We start from the raw sequence: 19,953 nt of genomic DNA on the forward strand, positions 1-19,953 counted from the left end.
TATAGTATTTCTGGTAAAATGACAGCATCAAAGTAAAACTATTTTCTATTTAGATATACAGAGGCTAAATAAACTTAAATTTCCCATATTGCCTAATAGTTTCTTTTCTATTGTCATCTAGGAGTGACAGTTGAAACCACATTGCAAAATATTAATATAAAAGAAGATATGTTCCCTGTTCCACCAAGCCAAATTCCAGATGTGCATTTCTTTTATAAGTAAGTGAAGATACTGTTTCTCTTGACAGTTTTTTTAATCAAATGGATGTCATTTCAGGGTGCCTAGCATAGTAGCTTATAATTAATAGATAATCCATAATTTATTCTTAAATAAAAGACCTAGTAAAAGTAGAAATATGGAATATTTTGAAAGCTTTGTATAATTTCTCTCATATATATAATCTTTTAAATTAGACCATAAAGAGACTCTACTTCATTATTTAGGAAGTAATTATTTGTAATTCACACATCAAAGCATCATCCTGAATAGATATGAAATTTTTCCCTTTAGAATTTTGATTATAATTTCGATTATAATGATAAAGGCTTTAACTAGACACCTTAATGATAGCTTACCACTTTACTTGAGAAAATAGTTAACTTTTCATAGTCAGCAAAAGTAAATGAGCTCAATTTGTATAAAAATTCTAAATTAGTGAACTTTGATACATTTTTCTTTTTCATTTGTTTATAGAACATAGGAGCAATTATATGCAGGATATTTTTGTCTTTTTAATTTTTGTCATATCTGTTTTGTAAAATGACATTTGCTTTATAGGTCTTCTACAACTACAACATCTTGTGTTAATGGCCGGTCAACTGCTGTGAAAATGAGATGTAATCCTACTAAACTAGGAGCTGGAATGATTTCAGTCCCCAGGTATTTTTATTTCTAAATGATTATTCCACATTTGTATTTATTATAATGAGTAAGCAAAACTCTCCAGACTCTTAATATTTTAAATCATATCCTCCCTGGATGTAAAGCAGAAAGAAGACAGAAGAAACTGTAGGTTCTTGTTATAGAGATGTGCAGAGGGCCTATTTAAAGGAATAGATTTCTGCCCCATCTCAGTACTCCCCAGTCTCCTCAATGATATATTCTTGTCCTGTTTGCCTGAGTGTCTAAGTCACTTGAAAAATTATTTAAGTAACATTTAGCCTTAATTGTCTTGAGAATTGAATTAGGAGCTTTCCTGGGTTATAGTTCTTCATCCACAATCAACTGCATGGGTGATCTAAATTAAGTGATAGAACCTCTGAGTCATAGTCTCTTTCTGTGTAAGAAGATGGGGCCAGGGTGGATAATTTGTATGATCCATTTCCCATGCTTCAGTTTTCTGATGAATGGTGGCAAAATCACCAAGGTAGAATCTGACCTATAGAATACATAATACAGTAACCTAATTGATTGTCATTGCAGTAACAGTTGTCCACATTCTAGGTCTGATGAATACAGTCCACTTTGGGTGGGAACTTTATGTAGGAGAAAATAAGCAATTTCATGGACTCAGAAAAATTGTCAACTTAACTAAATACTGTTTTCATGACATAAATGACATTTAAATGTCTCCTGATGTTTAATTTTCACAGTTATTCATTGTTCAATAGATTATTTATTTATTATTAGATTATTTATTTCTAATCCTTTTAGGGTTGAGGTACCTTTGGATCATAGTTTGATTTGCAGAGTTTTCTACATCAAGCTAGCAAAAGTTTATATTCTTTAAAAGAAAATGATCGACTTAATTTTATTTTTGATAGTTTCACAATAGCCCTTGAGAGATTTTAATTTATCCTCTTTATGGTACATCAGGATTGGAAATCAGTGACCTAAGCATTGTTTCAATTACTTGGGCATCTTAAAAATAATTACAGTTGCAAAAGTATTCGGGGCTTATTTCTGGGCAGAAAGCACACTAGCATTTACAGATCTCTTACCAACTGTGTTTCACTGGTTCTCAAAGACATACACATTAATTTTCTTTTTCACCTTTTCAAGGTGAGAGAAGAATGCGATGACAGGTATACATAATAAAAGGTAATAGGCACCAGTGAAATAAACAGGGGAAGCCTGGTGCTCAGGGGCATCGGTGGTAGAAGATCCCTATGCCAGCATCCATGCTAAGGTCAAAGCAACAAACCACACTTTCTTTATGAGGTGTGTTCAGTCTTTCATCATTCTGTGATGTCCCACCATGGAGCTTTGAGTTCAGATGCTTGTTCTATTTACTGTAGCACTTCCGAGGTCTTTTTTTGGACCTAACAACTAATCTCTCTGGGTCTAGCCTCTAAGAGTCTACCTGGATGACTTTTGAAGCCTCCTCTAGATCCAAGCAGATGATGTTACTAAAAGACTGAGTCTGTCCTTTAGAAAATATATCACTCTAATTTTCCCAAGGTGGGTTCTGATGTTTTAAAGAAATAATAAAAAATAGTCTCACAATGTTAAATGATGACATCTAGAAACTGATTTGTTCCCTGTGAGGAGAGGAAGAGTTAAGTGTCACCTTTGACTACTAGCAGTTTTTTCTGCTTAGGGAACTTAACTGTCTTTGTAAGGGTTTTTCAAGATCACCACCAGCAGAATATCTTGGGGTCTCCTATTTTTAAAATATTTTCTAGACCTTCCTAAACTAATTTCTGAGCGTTCAGCACATAAATATTTTTAAAACACAAGGAAATTCTGATACATGTTAAAATTCGAGAAACACTGGTTTTAACCCATGTTTTGGAGATTTGGCTTATTTTTTTCAGAGACAGATTCTCAAACTTTGTTCTGCATTTTAGTTTTCTGAAAAGCTAATTAAAATTTCATTGTCTACAGGGTGGATTTCTTCACCCATATTTTGATAAAACTTAATTGTGATGCACACTGAAGTTTGAGGACCACTATTCTAGGGAACTGCTTGAACCCCACAACCTCAATGTACTGACCTTTAGTTCTATCTTGAGTCAATTTTCTATTAGTGCACAAGGGGGCGCTCTGAGATCAGAATATGAGAAAGAGCGACTTGTCCTGAAATAGGAGTATTTTAGCTGTAGGGCTGAATAAAGATTTGTGATTTCCTGCTAAAAGTAATGTTAACAGAGCCAGATACTTAGGCTACTTTTGAAGAGGACTTAATTTGCACTTTGGGAGGAGATTTAAATTCTTCAGGAGAGAGAGAGAGGGTACTAACCAGGCAGTTGCTTTGAGAAGTCTCATATGCAGATCAAGAAGTCTAAGAAGGACCTAGAAGTTATTATGCTGAGTGACGTATGTCAGACAGATAAAGGTAAATGCCATATGATTTCACTTATATTTAAATCTAAAGAACAAAAGAAACAATCTAAACAAAAACAGACTCAGATACAGAGGACAGTCTGGTGACTGCCAGAGGGGAGGAATATTGGGGAGCTGTGAGAAAAAGAGAAAGGGATGAAGAAGTACAAATTAGTAGTTACAAGATAGTCATGAGTACAATGAGAGTACAATGTAGAGAACATAGTCAATGGTATTGTAATGGCTATGTGTAGAACCAGATGGGTGATCAAGTAATCAAGGGGATCAATTCATAAACTATATAAATATCCGGCCAATGTACTGTATACCTGAAACTTGAAGTCTTAGAAGGGAGCCTTCAGCAGCTTAGAAGGGATGCCACAGAAATTCTCTTGGCCAAGAATCTTAGCAAAGCAGGCAAAGGCAGCTTTGGCAGTACTAATGTTGGTTGGGGCTCTGTGTCTTAGTAACTTGGGAAAATGTCACAAGACCCCCAGACCTAGGAAAATGAGAATGTCTTAACAAACAGTGAATGGAGCACGATAAAAGGGGAAAAATGTGTTCTCTATATATCTCATGTGAAATTTAGAGAGAGAAGCAAATTGTCTGGGCCTCCTACTAATCTGCGATTGGAAACTCCAGCCTGTCTGTCTAGTCTGGCAAATGCAGCTGGTTTCTAATTCCAAACAATGTCTGGAAGGTGTGAGGCATTTTAGATAAAAACTTAGCATGAGTTCTGTGACAGATGAAATCTGAGAGCTAGAGTGGACTTTTGAGATTATCTAGTGCAGTTTGTACCTTGGCAAAAAATAAATTGCCAACATAATAGACCACTAATATCCCTAAATAGATGCCCCTTCAGCCTCTGCCTGAAAGGCTTTCCAAACCTCTAATCATGATCCCAGGTGGTCAGAGGAATTGAAAGTTTTCCTTTCATTAGGAATAATTAGACCTAAGCATTGTTCAACACGCTCTTTCAAAAATGAGAAATTTGTTGGAGAAAAGGTTATAAAAAAAGCCTTATTAGAAAAGACAGAGAGAACCATTTTAACTCTGGTAATAGAGATATCACAGCACATTAGAGACCCTTAAGTCAAACTCATTTACTGTACACAGTAGGAAACACCGAGGATCCAGGTTGTAGATGAAGTGATTTCTTGACTGTGTCTATTGCTCTTTTTATGCCATAATGCTTTCATCTTTTAATTTTTCCCCTCCAATTTCTTATAGGCAGAAATTTGCAAAGAAGCACACTAAGCAGAAGCAAATATCACATGTATCCAGGAATAACTCAACTGATCTGCATATTATTGTTGTCTTCTTTTAAATGACTCATCTTTCCTCAAATCCTGTCCTGTTTATTAATGCTATGAGTTAGAGGAAAATCATCCTCTCTCTCAAAACTTATGACCCTATTTAACTGCTTGGATAGTTTATAAATCATTTTGCCATAAATTATTTTGCCAAAACTTCCTTCAAAATCCAAATTCATCTCATTGTAAGTATAGCCTCTGTGAATATTGTCTCTCACCAAAGGGATATTTTACAGTTCTGTCCTGATAGTGTTCAGAGGTTGAATATGCTAGGGGTTTATTCAATGGGCTCTGATTTAGAGCCTCTTTCAAAGTTATTAGATGCTAGTATAGTGTTTCCTTTGGTCTTTGGGGGAAGGACTGTTAAAGCCAAAAGTCTATCCATTTTAAGTTGTTAAGAGCCAGAGAATAATTATTTGTTAAATGAGTTTTTTTGTTTTCTGTTTCCTCTGCACTACTTATGGACAAATCATGGATATCTAAATCCATATGTTAAGTTTAAAAGGCAATGGAACTGGAAAAATTAAAACCAAATATATTTTTATAGCATTAAAAAGTAAGGAAGCATATATAAAAGCATTATGAGCATAAGTGAAAATAATTAAAACCTGTTCTGATAAGAAATGGAAAAACTCTAATACAGAATTATTAAAATTATATAATTCAAACACTACTGAGTAATCTTAGGATACGATATAAAAATATCAGAAAGCAATCATAAAATTTTAGGATCAATTTTGAAATAAAGTTGCTAAAGCTTTTTTTAGGTATTTCCCTAAAGAAGATACGGAGTCTATACATAAAAAAGGACTAGGAAGTGTCAGTTAATGTAGTATGTTTAGGCTTTGATTAGATCCTGACTTTTGGTTATTAACCTGGGGTAGAATCTTTAGAAAGGGAGGTTTTTGCAGGAGAATGGTAGAATTTTATATTCCTGGATCTAAGAGCTGTGGGTCAAAATATCTTATGTTTAAACTTAGTCAAAAATGATTTATGCTCTTCAGCCTTATGGCAAACAGAATCAGAACAAGATGCAACAGCATTTTATGGACCCTACACAAGATGGTTTTCTGCCAATGGCAAGGCATCCTCAGCAGAGAAAGGCTGACTTTTCTGAGATGCCAAAGTTGAGAGTCACTAGCAGTAGATCAGAGAACATTACCTATGCCAGAGGATATCAATCTTCAGACCTCAAGACTGGGAACCTCAAGAAACCCACAAAAGCCCCACATGAAAGAAGCTCAGCAACATGAATGCCCTGAGACCAGATGAGAACTATTCTCGGCACACAAGACTGTGGACTTGCCCACAGTCTGAGATTAACTCCAGAAGGGTCAGAAACATACTGACAATATACACGAATTTGTTTTAACTTTAGATTTTGAATAAAGCTTAGGCAAACTGATTTACTCTGCTTTATCAACTATCCAAACAATTAATAATAGGTTGAATGTTAGGTCATAATAGTTCCAAAGAAAATCAGATTCTCCACAAATTCATAATATGAACCAAGTAGATCCTGCTTTAGGTAAGATGATTCATTTAAAAGGGGACATTAACTCAGTCCAGTTATCCTCCCCAGGAAATTTATTCCTTTTTAGAATTCAAGGCATAATTTTCTCAAAAAAAAAAAAAATTTCATCTGAATTCTAACACATTGCCAATGCCACCCTGGTTGGTAAGGCAATCCCACAAGCAAAATAGGAAAGACTGGAAAGTCTCTTTTACATTTATCAGCAAAACCAAATCAAGGTCCACTTAGTTGTCCTTTGAATCGTTGGTGGTTTTTCTACCTAGAATTCACAGCACATCTGATCATCCTATAGAACTCTAGGCTTGAATGCCCCAGTAATTCATGACCTTGTCCTGTGTCTTTAAACATTTACTCATTGATTTCTATGGAGATTGCATGGACCAAAATTTAAAAAGAAGCACAATTAGTGACACCTCTAAATAGCTGGGGGCAGAGGGTGAAGATGGTGGTGACACAGGTCATCAAATGGAAAACTATTTCACATTTGGCAATAAAGGGTTTATTTATCTTACTGTTTGCCTTTTATTCCTCTCTTAGAAGGAGAAAATATATTTTTTGCATCCTTTTTTCTATTTTCTTTTTCTATATAAGCACTACTGAAATTACTGCTTTATACATCCATGTTTCACAGGGAAGGCCTGATTCAAACTGTGAAACTTATGTTTATATCAAAGCATTGAATTTAAATGTTCCTCATTTTAAATGACTCATTGGGCTGAAAGAATTAAAAAATTGATTCTAAACTAAACTGCTTTTGACCTAAGAGTTTCTTTTTAAAAATGAAATCTACCAAGGAAAAACAGTGAATCATCACAGTATTTTGACACCTAATGGCAGCTTTATAAATTACATCAATGTCTTGATTTTTTTCACCATTCCTGTAGCTCTACCAATTCTTTAGAAAGTGATATGCATTGTTAATAGTGTTTTATATTTTGTAGTGCTTTAAACTTTCCCAAATTGTTCTCTCATTTTATCCTTTATAACTACGCTATGAGGGCAGCATAGCAGACATTTCATTTTTAAGAAATTATAAAAATGAAATGGTGAGGAGGGGCATTGAGTCACTTATGGAAAACACAGTCATTTGAAAGTCCAGTTAGAATTATCACCCAAGTCTTCTCTCCAGAGCTTTTGCAACTTTGATTAATTTCTTCCATTTTTAATTTGTTGAGTTATTTCTTCTCAAATTTTAGCAGACTCTTTTATTTTCCCAAGATAAACCCTGTTTCCCCCTTTACAACTTGTCTGTTTTGGAAAGACAAAATGGAAAATAACTTGGGGAGGAGAGATTGAACAGGGAAGCATATTGGTAAGAATTGCTAAATGATCAGAGAGTGTAATTATTTTTGAAGTTGTACGTCTTTGTTAAGCAAATAATAATTGTGTTCTTGAAGAATTTTTCTAATTGGTTACCCAATTTTTTTCAAAAGAGCAATTTTGAGTTGCTTTTACTGATCTGGAAGGTGGAAGTTAGGAATAATTTTTAAGATGGCATAGTTTTCATCTATTTCACTTACCCTTAAAAAAAAAAATCTCTGCTTCTTAGTCTGAATATATTTATTGCTCTTGTTACAAACAGATAAATTAAGGCAGATAAGAATTAAGCCATTTTTCTAAAGAGTCACTGTTTACCATTGTTCTTAGCTCTGACAATACTATGCCTTTGTTTCTGAAGCATGTTATAAAGAACTTTGCTTTTATTTACATCCCACCCATGTCTGCTTAGTCTGCGGCAGATAGACACTTTTGAAAAATAGATGTGTAAAAATGCAGTTAATTTTTAGGAACTTAGAATTTTTTTAGTGTTCATATTCTCAGGTAATGTAATACATTTAGTTAAGTAAGAGTATGAAATTTTACCTTTCTAGTAGACTGAAAATTATAGTTTTGGCATTTGAACTTAAAACTTAAAAAGGAGTGATTTTTGATTTCTCTGTATTATTGTGTATCTGTCTTTTTGCTGTTAAATGTTTCCGAACACCTGTACTCAGTACCAGCTAAGGACTGAAGGAGGTTTTCAGGGCGATGCCCTATTTTTATGCAGCTTGACTTAAGGGAAGTGTAGTAGACAAATGAAAGGAACAACATTTTCCTAGTTTCAGTGAATTCATGAACTAAACAGTCATTCCCATTAGAATTTTTGCAAATAGCTTCTTCAATCAGTAAGGATTCTGTACAAGTTAATTTTTGAGTCATGCCGTATTTGTCCTGAAAATGAAAGAGGCAAGTTGACATAATAAGCCCATCTACCAGAAAGCAGAATTTCAAAAAGTCTCCAGTCAGGCCCTGCCTGGTGGTTGGTTCAGTGTGATTCTACACCTATGTCTAAGCCCCATCCATTATCACTGGCAAAAGGAACTCAAAGGAAGTCGTCAGGCTTAGGAAACCTAGGATTGAAAAATAATTTGCATCACTGATGGTGGTTTTGTTTGTTTCTTCACTTCAGACAATTTTATTTTTATGTCTTTTCCCACCTTCTGGGGATCATGGTCCTGTGTATTATTCTTTTCCCTAGAGTACCTCGCTTAAGTACATTACCTTAAACAGAAATCCCTTTACCACCTACTGCCTGCTTGTATGGCCTGTGCTCACTCACTGCTTTGCTCTTGAAACTCCAACCATAGTCACCTGCTTATAATTTCCTTCCAATTCATCTACTATTTCAGCCCTGTGGCAAGAATTCCCTTACTTTCTTCCCTTCTATTCTGGCTAAATTTTATCTGTGCCTGTCTCTCCTTTAAAATTTTTTTAAAAACAGCTTTATAGAGATATAATTTACATACTATTTTAAGTCACTCATTTAAAATGTACAATTTCTATTGTTATTGTATATTCAGATATGTACAACCATTACCATGGTCAATTTTAGACCTTTTTTTATCATCTCAAAAAGTGACCCCATACCCTTTAGTTATCGCCTCCCTATATACTAGCCCCCTTCCTAGCCGTAAGCAACCACTAACCCACTTTATGTTTGTATAGATTTACCTATTATGAACTGTAATATGAATAATATCATATGATATGTGAAATTTTTGATTGGCTTCTATCACTTAGCATAATATGTTTGAGATTTATCCAAGTTGGACATGTATCAGTACTGTATTCCTTTTTATGGCTGAGTATTATTCCATTTTATGGAATATTTTACTTATCCATTCATCTGTTGATAGATGTTTGGGTTGTTTTTACACTTTATTATGAATAATGCTACTATGAGCATTCATGTACACGTTCTTGTGTGGACATATGTTTTCACTTCTCTTGTTTATTTACTTAGAAGTGGAATGGCTGGGTGATATGATCACTCTCAGTTTAATTGCCTGAGGAGCTGCCCGACTCTTCTAAAGCAGCTTCACCATTTTTACATTCCCATCAGCAGTATGTTAGGCTTCTAATTTCTCCACTTCCTTGCAACACTAGTTATTATGTCTTTTTGATTCTAGCCATCCTAGTAGGTGTAAAGTGGTATCTCATTATATTTTTGTCTCCTTTATTTTTTCATGTATGTTTCCTAGCATCCTCACATTGCTTTCTAGTATGCATTATATATTCAAATGTTGATTGGACTTGCTTGAATGTGTCATTTTTTGTTGTTTTTACTTTTTATTTCAGCAAGTGTCCAGCAGGTACCTGTGATGGATGTACATTCTATTTCCTGTGGGAGAGTTCTGAAGCTTGTCCTCTGTGCACAGAGCATGACTTTCATGAGATTGAGGGAGCCTGTAAGAGAGGATTTCAGGTAAGGCACAAACCTATCTAAGCAGAACTGTGTCATCGAAGGTATAATTGTTTAGTCCAGCATCACTTTTACATCATAGAAACTAAGATTCAGAGGCATGGTTAACGTGTATAGTTAACTTAATATGATATTAATATGTATTTAAAATCAAGTTTGGTAGCTAAACTCCCATATGCTGGGGTAGGTGAAAATGTGCACTGAGATTGGGAAAAAGAATTAGGGCAAGGCAGTTGTAGCCTGTGGATGATATTTACTTGGATTATAAAGAAATTATATCATTAAATCAAGACATGATGATATAATGCAGTTATAGGTAAAATTAAGATAAGGATAGTATAACTGACTTATCATAAGAAGCATATCTAAAGAGGAAAGCATATACATATATAGAATCAAAAGTCTACTCTACATTTTCTCTGCAATTATCTGTTTGCTTATTTGTTTTTTTTAATAAAGTTGGGATTCTACTCTGTATATTTTTTTCTTTTTATGTTTATGTATTTCCCTTGTCATTAAAATTTTTTTGAAAACATAACTTTTAGTTATTGACAAATATTCTACTATGTATATTTGGGGATTTAATAATTCTTCTGTTGTTGGACATTTGAGAAAAAAATCAAAATAACTTTGTAATGAACATCCTTGTTGGAAATTTGATTAATTCCTTAGAGTTTATTACTAGAAAGACATTAACTGTATTCAAGAAGATGGACATTTTTAAGGTTCTGGATATGTATTACTAAATTGCTTTGGTTGTATCAATTCATACTTCTACTAGTAGTGTTTGAGAGTGCCTTCTTTACTGTACCACCTTTCAGTAGTCCCATATGAAGAACACAGATTTTTTGTACTTCAGACCTCTTACCACCTCACCCTCTCCAAATCCATTGAAATGACAGTACAGAAGCACAGATCAGAATAAATCAGTACCAGAGTAGAACCCTACTGAAGAGTGGGCATCAGAGGATCAGAGATTCAAGTGGGATTTCCAAGAGCTAGAAGGTAGATGGGGTAGGACTGATCTTCAGATCAGCATGGCATGGAGAACATGCTGGAGTGCTCACTGCATAAGGGCATCAGAGGGAAACTTTTTTGTCCAGGAAAGTCTTAAGGAGCTTGTAAATGGCAGGTTGGAGAGCAGGTGTGCAAGAAGAAATCAGAACGCTCCCATCTGATTCCATGTATTCAGCACATTTAGAAACAGTCGTGTTCACCTTTAGGAAGAAAAGAAACATAAAGAACAATTCTCTAAATTGATATTTTTTAAACTTTAATGACAGTGAACCTGTAGTAAGAAATATATTGCACATCAAACCTAGTACACAGGCACAAACTCAGACATATAGAGATTATGCCTAAAAATAAAATGGTTTCATGGAATAATACTTATTTTCATATTTTATAATAAACTATAAGCATAACATTAATAGAAAATATTTTTATTAGTAATTTAATATAAAATAGGAAAGTCCCCAAATAGACAATACTAAAGCAAAAATTAGGAAATGTTTTATTTAATTTATTGATTAAATTTAAAAAAATTAGAAAGTGTTTATTAAATTTACCTATAGATAGCTCATTCCAGTTTAGAGCATTCAGAGACAGTGCTGCTCATACATCTAGTGCACTGTTGAGCCATTTTATTTCTAACAATTTTGAGTAGGTCAAGGCTGAAAATTCCATGTTCACAAAAAAATAATGTCCTTTAAATCCTCATAGTAATAATGATATACTTTATATGCTTCACAGTGAAATTCATCTTTACTCTTTCTCTAAAATAATGATAAACATTATCTTATAATCATTTTTTTAGAGTAAATGCAAAATTATCATGCATTCCTCTTTTTGGCCACCAAATTTAACTCAAGAGTTTTGAAAAGTTAAGTTGCCTTTTATTCAAATATTCTTTAATATTTTATATTTCTCTTCTGGAAGGTAATGATAAGATGTTTAAGAGTGAACTTGCAACTATTTCTCCAATTTTATCTCATGCTTTCTTTTCTTTTTTCTTTTTTAAATTAAATTTATTGGGGTGACATTGGTTAATAAATATATAGGCTTCAAATGTACAGTTTAATAATATGTCACACATATATTGCATTGTGCGTTTACCGCCCAAAGTTAAATTTCCTTCTTGCTGTCTTCATTTAAAAAGTTCTGTTCAACACGTTATAAGAATATTAGGAATAGATAGTTGCGAAGTGATTCTTTTTAAATATTTGTTTTGACCTAAAGAATAATATCTTTTGGAACACTTTGATGCATTTGACATGTTGAAATATACAAATTCCGCCTTATAGTTCCAACTTAATTTGAGAAATACCAAAATCAGTTAAATATGCTCTTCTGTTATACTTAGGTGTCACTTTTGAAAGTATTTGCCAAATGAGACCCAAGCTTCAATTAGAAAAATATGAATGCCATTTTAAATTCCAGACACCTTGCTTAGTGTAATTCCATTGCAGTAATAGACAAATGGGCGTAATGAAGTAAGTGGGTATGTTTACCTCCCATCTCTGAATATGATATTTCAAAATGTCTTTTCTTCAATGAGCTTCATATAACACAAATGACAACTTCCACTGTGTTTTCATTATGTCCACGAACAAGGGTGGATTTCTTTGGACACCAAAGACTTATGATAGAAAAAGGCAGTGATTGCACAATATTGCTGTGGGTATCTCTTAATTTAAAAATAATTCCACTGTGTTTCTGTCCTAGTTCCTTTTCCATTCTTTCACTTCACATTTACTGAGAGGGCATTTCCCCAATTTTGTAACTATGTCTAATCCAGATGTGTATAAAGTTAAACTTACATGCTACAAGTCCTTCCACATATCGCTGATATAAGCTAAAAGAGCTGCACAACTTGTGATGAAAGTGCTCTTATCAAATTGGATCTCAAAAATCTATACTAGGTTCTAAGTATGTACTTAGCATTACTTCTAAATGTCAGAGAGTAGCAAAGATTTGAAGAGATACTGTGTGATCACTAAGAGAAATGTTTTAAAATTCATCATCAAATTTATCTCACCCTGTCCACAAAATATTTCTACATGCTGGGTAAAGAATAAATTTTCAGCTGCAGTGTCAGCCATTTTCTTTTTTGCCAGTTACATGTGATGGAATGAAAAGGATAAGTCTATCTACTTAGTAGAATGATTAAGAAATTTATGGAAAGACTGTTATAGAATCATTAAGAAATTTTGTCAATAGCTTGATATTTTTCTAGTTTATTTAACAATTTGAGTAACTTGTTGGAAAGTTAGGCATACTAGCTTTATAAGTATCTTTTTAATTTTGAAATTTTAATGGTTTGTTTATAGGACTGTCACTAGACATTAGAGCTTACTGTTTTCACTGGGTATTGGACATTGGATAAAATCATATAAACTTTCTTAGTCTTTTTTGTTGTTGGAGTGCAGTTTGGATGAAGCCAACATTTGCTGTTAGAGTTAACATTTTTTTTTCTATATTGTCCTTATTTACACTTAAAGATGCAGCAGTTCAACTTGTGTATGCCTCTTTATTTCTCACCTCATTTTCTTGTAAAAATAATATGATCCATTTTAAAAGTAATTTATTCACACTAAGCTTAATGAAAATTTTACAATTACAATGAACTAAAAAAATTCTCAGTTTTAATGTCCTTTTTAAAGAAAAGGCTGAAAGTTCTTATTCAGAATTTGGTTGAAACTTTTCCTCGGATAAATAAATACGATTCTCCTGGATATCAGTCACTTCATGATTAACTGCAAAAATGTGTGTGTGTGTGTGTGTGTATGTGTGTGTGTGTAAAATAAAATTTAACATTATGGTGTTATCCTTCTGTTAGGGTGTTGATAAAATGACCATCACACACCAGAAAATTTAATGAGACACCATAAGCAAAAAATTTATTACCCCATGTCATTTAATGTCAATGGATATAATCATGCAGATTGTTACTTAGTCACTGCATATGTTGAAATGTATTAGGAACCATGAACTGTACTATAATTTTTGTTTTTAATCTGTTTTATTTGATCTATTTATTTTTAAAAAAATTGCTGGTTGAGACTCAGTATATTGATTTTATTATTTACCAGTTGTTACAACTTGTAGTTTGAAAAACATTTCCCTAATATAATTGAGTCATCTACTTTGGTAGGCTAAGATTAAGAACCTCATGTGGGTAGTGATGACGCAGAATAATATGCTCCTTATTTTGGCATGGAGAGGAGAAGAGCAATCTGTGTGTCACCAAAGCCTGTTGGTCATGTGGTGTCTGCATGTCCTGGGTCCAGGGTCTGCTTTTCTACTCAGGGGAGAGACTTGTTGGGGAAATGGACCTACATGATGGGTAGGTGAAACCCATTTCAATTCATTATTTTAAACAACTAAGCTTTCGTTTAAAAACATGATCAAGAGGTCAGGGATTATCAGAAATTTAAGGAATAGTCCAAATGATATGTCCAGATGGATTAATTTTTATTCAGTTTCCTCAGCATGTAGCAAGTGTTCTGAATGGACAGTCCATGATTTTATTTGGTTTTGTTGCATTTTCATTCATCATTTTCTTATTCACTCTCTTCGGGACCTCTTCGATATCTTCCATGTCTCTGAAGCTTCTATTACATGAATCCTGAATAATCTTCAATGCATACTATGAATAAAGAGTTAGCAAAATTCTTCTGAATTTCATTTCTCATGTCATCTTTGTGTATGTTTTTTTTTTTAAGGAGACCTTATATGTGTGGAATGAACCTAAATGGTGCATTAAAGGAATTTCTTTGCCTGAGAAAAAGTTATCAACCTGTGAAACAGTTGACTTTTGGCTAAAAGTAGGAGCAGGTGTGGGAGCTTTCACGGCTGTTTTGCTGGTGGCCCTAACTTGCTATTTCTGGAAAAAGAATCAGAAGTAAGTAACCTCATTGGAGTGACCATATAAGAACTGAAGGATCTCTTTTCTTGTAAAAAATTTTAGAATTAATTATTATATCCAGTAGTTTCTCTCAGAGACACAGTTTCTCCTAGTGAGGGAGTTATAAGAAAGGGCTTTAAGAAAGCAAACGAAAATGATTGTCATTCTGATAATAGAGAGAACATTAGAGATTACTGAATTAGACCTATCTATTATAAAACAAAGAAAAATGGAGTTTCCAGGTTATTCAGATCTGAGATTGGAAGGCAGTTTTTCTCTTTGTGTCTATTTTCCTTTTCATGACAACATGATGTCTTCTTGCCCCACCTGTTCTTTTTCAGTTTCTTGGGGGTAGATATTTGCAAAGAAATTGATTGATTATGTAGGCAGATATCACCTTTGTTTACTCCAGGACTCCAAGAATCTGGAGTTGAATATTGAGTCTAACTCCTGATTGTATATTAGTGTATCACATGTTTTGACTTAAAATAATTTACGTGTCAGTGGGGCTGTGAAAGTTCTATGTGATAATATCTTGGGACCACTGGAATATCTGGAGTGGCGAACAAAAAGTAATTAGTGATATAGAAAACTGGTAAAGACCAAATCAATTGCCTGTATGGTATTCTTATTCTTATGAACTAAGTTTCAGAGCACTGTATAGTGAATTAGCTTTCGAATATTTATAAATTAAGAAAATGTCTTCAAACCTTAAGGTTTCTCTTTGTTGTTCAAAAGTTCATAATTGGACAATTTAATTGATATAAAATAAGTGATAGAGTTAACCGTATTGCACTGGTTCTCTGAAATCCTGGAAAAAATTTGTGTGTAGGTGGTAGATATATGAGAACACATAGTATGATTGCTGTAGGTGAGAGAAATTTGTTGTTAGAGCAACTATATTATGAGATAATTTAATGACCTGGTGTATGACCATCTAAAATAAGAATTTATATTAAACCTCCACTTTATTTACTTATCTATTTATTTACTGCTACTTAGACTGGAGTACAAATATTCCAAATTAGTAATGACAACTAACTCAAAAGAGTGTGAACTCCCAGCTGCGGACAGTTGTGCTATCATGGAAGGAGAAGATAATGAAGAGGAAGTTGTATATTCCAATAAACAGTCACTACTGGGAAAACTCAAATCCTTGGCCACAAAGGTGAGAGAATTTTAACCCAATATTACTGTGTATTCATAAATTAGGGAACATATTAACCTAATAGAAGTATTCATGCAAGCCCTGTAATACAGAATGTCTATATCTCCTTTGGCATTTGTCTAACAGAAATACTCCTAGAAGTACATAAGGATGTAAATACAAGAATATTTACGCAGCAGTGTTTTTTTCTGGTTAACCATGTAGAAACAACTTTAAACACCATCAGTAAAAAGTTAGATAAGAAATTTTCATACATCAAAGTATTGGAATATTGTGCATCTCCACAGCTGTTAGAAATAGAAATATCTATTCCAATAGGGTACAGACAATACATAGACTATCACATTTCTATTAAATATACATTTATGTTATTATTTGCATAGCAGACTACTACTGACAGTAGCTGTGTAGGGGAATTTTGAACTAATGGTTGTCTTTAATCTTTGAAGTAATACATTTTTGTCATGTTTGAATTTTCACAAAGATAATGTATTATGATATTAAAAGAGAAAGAGTTTAATAAAAGATCTCATGTTCATTTATACTTTTCTTTTAAAAAATTGTATAACTAAGATTGCCTCATACAGAGAAAATAAAAGTTATGTAAACTGTTGAGGTATTAAACGTACCTTATCAGATGCTATTACATTTGTTGGCTTTGAAATGATTAGTTATTCAAACAAATAACATGAAGCCTTAAATATTATTTGTAAACATATTGTATTGACTTTCATCACCATTGACTTAAAAGATGAAGCATTATCAGTTTTTCCACTCAGTATTAAAAATAAAATCAACCAGAAGAAAGAAAATGCATTTCAAATGATTTTCAGAAGGACAAGTGGCAAAGGATTACATTTATTGGCAATGTTTTAGTAACCTTTCCTTTTACTTCCCTAATTTAAGCATGTAAATATATTCTAGAGGATTATTTCAAAATAAAATGATCAAGCCATATTCCCCTTCTATTAATAGTTATTTAATTTTTTTTTAATATGGTAGTTTAGGAAGGATACTGTTGCTATGGAATGATGAATGTGCAGTGATTGTCAAGAACTAACATTTTACCCTACTTTCACACTAACAAGTGAGCTTGTCACAGTTTCATGGACACTTTAGAAGACATGGGATTCTTGGTCAGAGACAAAGGACAGTTGAGCACTCACAGCAGAAGCACTAGCCAAAGTATCAGCATTTATACTAGTTCCCAAAGCCCCAATTCCCACAAGCCTATGTGAACAGGAACAGATGGCTTGCACACACAGTGCCTTGCAATACAGAAAAGGGACCCTAAGCTTTGGGAACCGGAATCTTTTAGAATGGGTGGTAAGCATTCCTGTCCTTTGCTCCAAAAGGAGATATTATCATTATTGTACTGGTCGGGTAGCATGTCTGTTCACTGATTCAGAGAGAGACACTATTTCCAAGACTGTAAGCAGTCCTGCCCTTTCTCTGGAATGAGATAATATCTTATCTTCTAAGGCTGCTTCTACACAAAGATCCTTGAAAAGATAGTCAAAACAAGGGACATCGATGTCTCATAAGATGTGCAGAAATGCAAGAGAACCGTGAAGAATTGTCCCCCAACAATATTCAAATCTCACTCTACACCATCTTGGCTTCTGGTGAAATTTTCTGTTAGTCTAACACTCTGTTCACTACTCACTTTTGTCTACTTGGGCTATGGTAGGGGAGCTTGGTGAGCAGTATACTTAACCAAGTGGGCATTCTCCTTTTAATCTACTGTGATGACAATTCGGCAAGACAATCCAGGTAGGATTTTAGTAGTTGCACAGAATTTGTCTTGGTCCTCAAGGAGGAAGTATAGGGCAATTATATTGTTCATAACAATGACAGTGAGTTGATGTTGACTTGAATGCCTTCAGAGGCTGAAGTGGTATCATTTCATTACTTTAGCTAAATTCAGAGACAGATATTTTACCAAATTTTCTAATTGAATAACTGCATATAGGGTGAGCATAAATAACAAGTTGGTTATTCCTCTAGGAACCTCATCTTAGTAACTAAGAATGGTCTCATTTTGGAAAGATCCTTGCAGTTGTCTAAGAGCTATATGATCTGTTATGGATGTTTCTATAAATGGTTAAATTATGACCACTTCTAGGGTGCAAATGTGAGCCACCATGTTTTTAGGAGGGTAGTTAATGCCTGGCTTCTACATAAGAAGTATCATCCTGGAGGTACATGTGTTACCTCTAGAGAGAAAGCATTATTTACAATTGCTGGGGACACCAAGTAGTACATATATAGTTAGGTAGTGTAGATTAACAGTGCTTGCAGCCTCCTTGCTGCAGAGTTTCAATTCACCTTAAGTAATTGGGTCTCTTCCTTGTCTTTGGGGAGACTGCCTAAGTGCGTTCAGTTCAACTTTTCCTGTTTGTCCACACCACAAACTGGGTGGTGTTTGTCCACCTCATGGAATGACTGAGCCATGGCTCTGAGAATGGAGTTATTGATTGTTCTTTTTCTGGGAAAGGAGCTGCTTCTGATAGATTTCTTAGTAGGCCTAAGGAGAATAGCAACCAAATTGTGGGTAGAGCATTTGGTGGATATGGTAGACCCAGTAGTCAGTGAAGTTTAAGGCATTTAAACAGTTTGAGAGAGGAACACTAAGGCATTTTCCTTCATAGGAAGGTGACAGGGTGGCTCTGAAAAACAAGTGATCATTAATGTCCTTCTATCTTTCATACCTCTCGGGATCTAAAGTATTTCCTCCCCAGGCACCTCATTATCAGACTACACTGTTGCTTTCTTTCCACTGTCACAAAATCAGTTTGTCTCATTTCAGTAGTTACAAATTCACCTTATTTCTGTTCATCCTCTACTAGCACCTAGACCTCTTTTCCAGGACATTTGGGTACAACAGGGACAAGGGCATTTTAAAAAACTTATGGATACCCTCTTTTCCAGGACATTTGGGTACAACAGAGACAAGGGCATTTTTAAAAACTTATGGATACAAAGGTGTCCCTCACCTTCGTCCAGGGAGGCATAGGGTGATTTGATGAGCAGTATACTCAGCTAAGTGGTCATTGTCCTTTTGATCCAGGATCATTACAATCCAACAACAAAAAAAGTGGCTAAACAAGAATTATATTTGAATCTTCTAGGCTCCTTTCTGGCAGGGCTAACACTAGACATTCTGAGGATTGCTGTTGGGGTAAATAAGGACATCATGTCTAGAAGTAATCAGAGCAGAATCCTGGATTTTTCCATAAGTGTATATAGCCTTATATAGAATCAATCAATATCTTTCCCTCAGCCCCCTTTCTATGGCGTGGCCAAGAGAAGGTGATGCCTTTATGGGGACAGCCATATTTAATAACCAAATGTCCTTACTAATATGTGTTGACCAGGGGATGGTGAGAGAGATAGAGTCAGAAATCTTTTTGAATCAATTTTTGAGAAGGCCATTTCAATGCTCAAAGGTACCAATTGCTTTTGGACCGTAGTACAAAAATTTGGAAGGTTCACCAAATACTTCTACTCTCAGCCCATTTCTGGTTAGCTTTTGTGATAAAAAGGGCACCATTGTCAGACTTCAAATGGTCCATAAAGACACAAACATTAAGCAGATTTATTTCAAGGGCCATAATGGTGTGGCTGGAGTTAGCTGATCAGACTGGAACAGCAACACTGTAGCCTGAACAGGTGTCAACAATGGCTAGGTACTACTGTAACCCAGAGGGGTGGTCAAAGGTCAGATGTAATCAATTTGCCAGGAAAAACTGGTAAACCTTTGCCCTGAATCCCAAGTCTGACATGCTGTGGTAACCTGTACATGAGAAAAATAGAATACTTTGTACCCAGTCTGTGATGGTAGATTCATTGCTATGTTGGGCAGAGTGATGGATCCATGCAGCATTTGTGGCAGTCTGTCTGGTGCAGTCTCTGTCAGATACTTAATTCCATTTAGTCTTTTTAGAGGATGGGTCCTTACTGTGGAGATATACGTGAGTGACCAAGATGATTTGATTGGCATCTAAGATTGGTTTCCAGAGTTAG

At 34.4% G+C, this 19,953-nt stretch overlaps 1 protein-coding gene across 2 annotated transcripts in view; it reads left to right on the forward strand.

Annotated features, from left to right (window-relative positions):
* KIAA1324L (KIAA1324 like) overlaps positions 1 to 19,953 on the forward strand; it is a 230,555-nt gene that overhangs the window by 201,794 nt on the left and 8,808 nt on the right. For both annotated transcript variants that reach the window (XM_006925729.3, XM_015599804.2), the window contains 5 exons: positions 122 to 218; positions 778 to 879; positions 9,730 to 9,856; positions 14,578 to 14,756; positions 15,762 to 15,927. In XM_006925729.3, the coding sequence (XP_006925791.1) occupies positions 122 to 218; positions 778 to 879; positions 9,730 to 9,856; positions 14,578 to 14,756; positions 15,762 to 15,927 (671 nt within the window). The remainder of the gene's footprint in view (positions 1 to 121; positions 219 to 777; positions 880 to 9,729; positions 9,857 to 14,577; positions 14,757 to 15,761; positions 15,928 to 19,953) is intronic.

Source organism: Pteropus alecto, unplaced genomic scaffold (genome assembly GCF_000325575.1).
Source record: "Pteropus alecto unplaced genomic scaffold, ASM32557v1 scaffold69, whole genome shotgun sequence".
In the NCBI taxonomy this organism is placed as follows: Eukaryota; Metazoa; Chordata; class Mammalia; order Chiroptera; family Pteropodidae; genus Pteropus; species Pteropus alecto.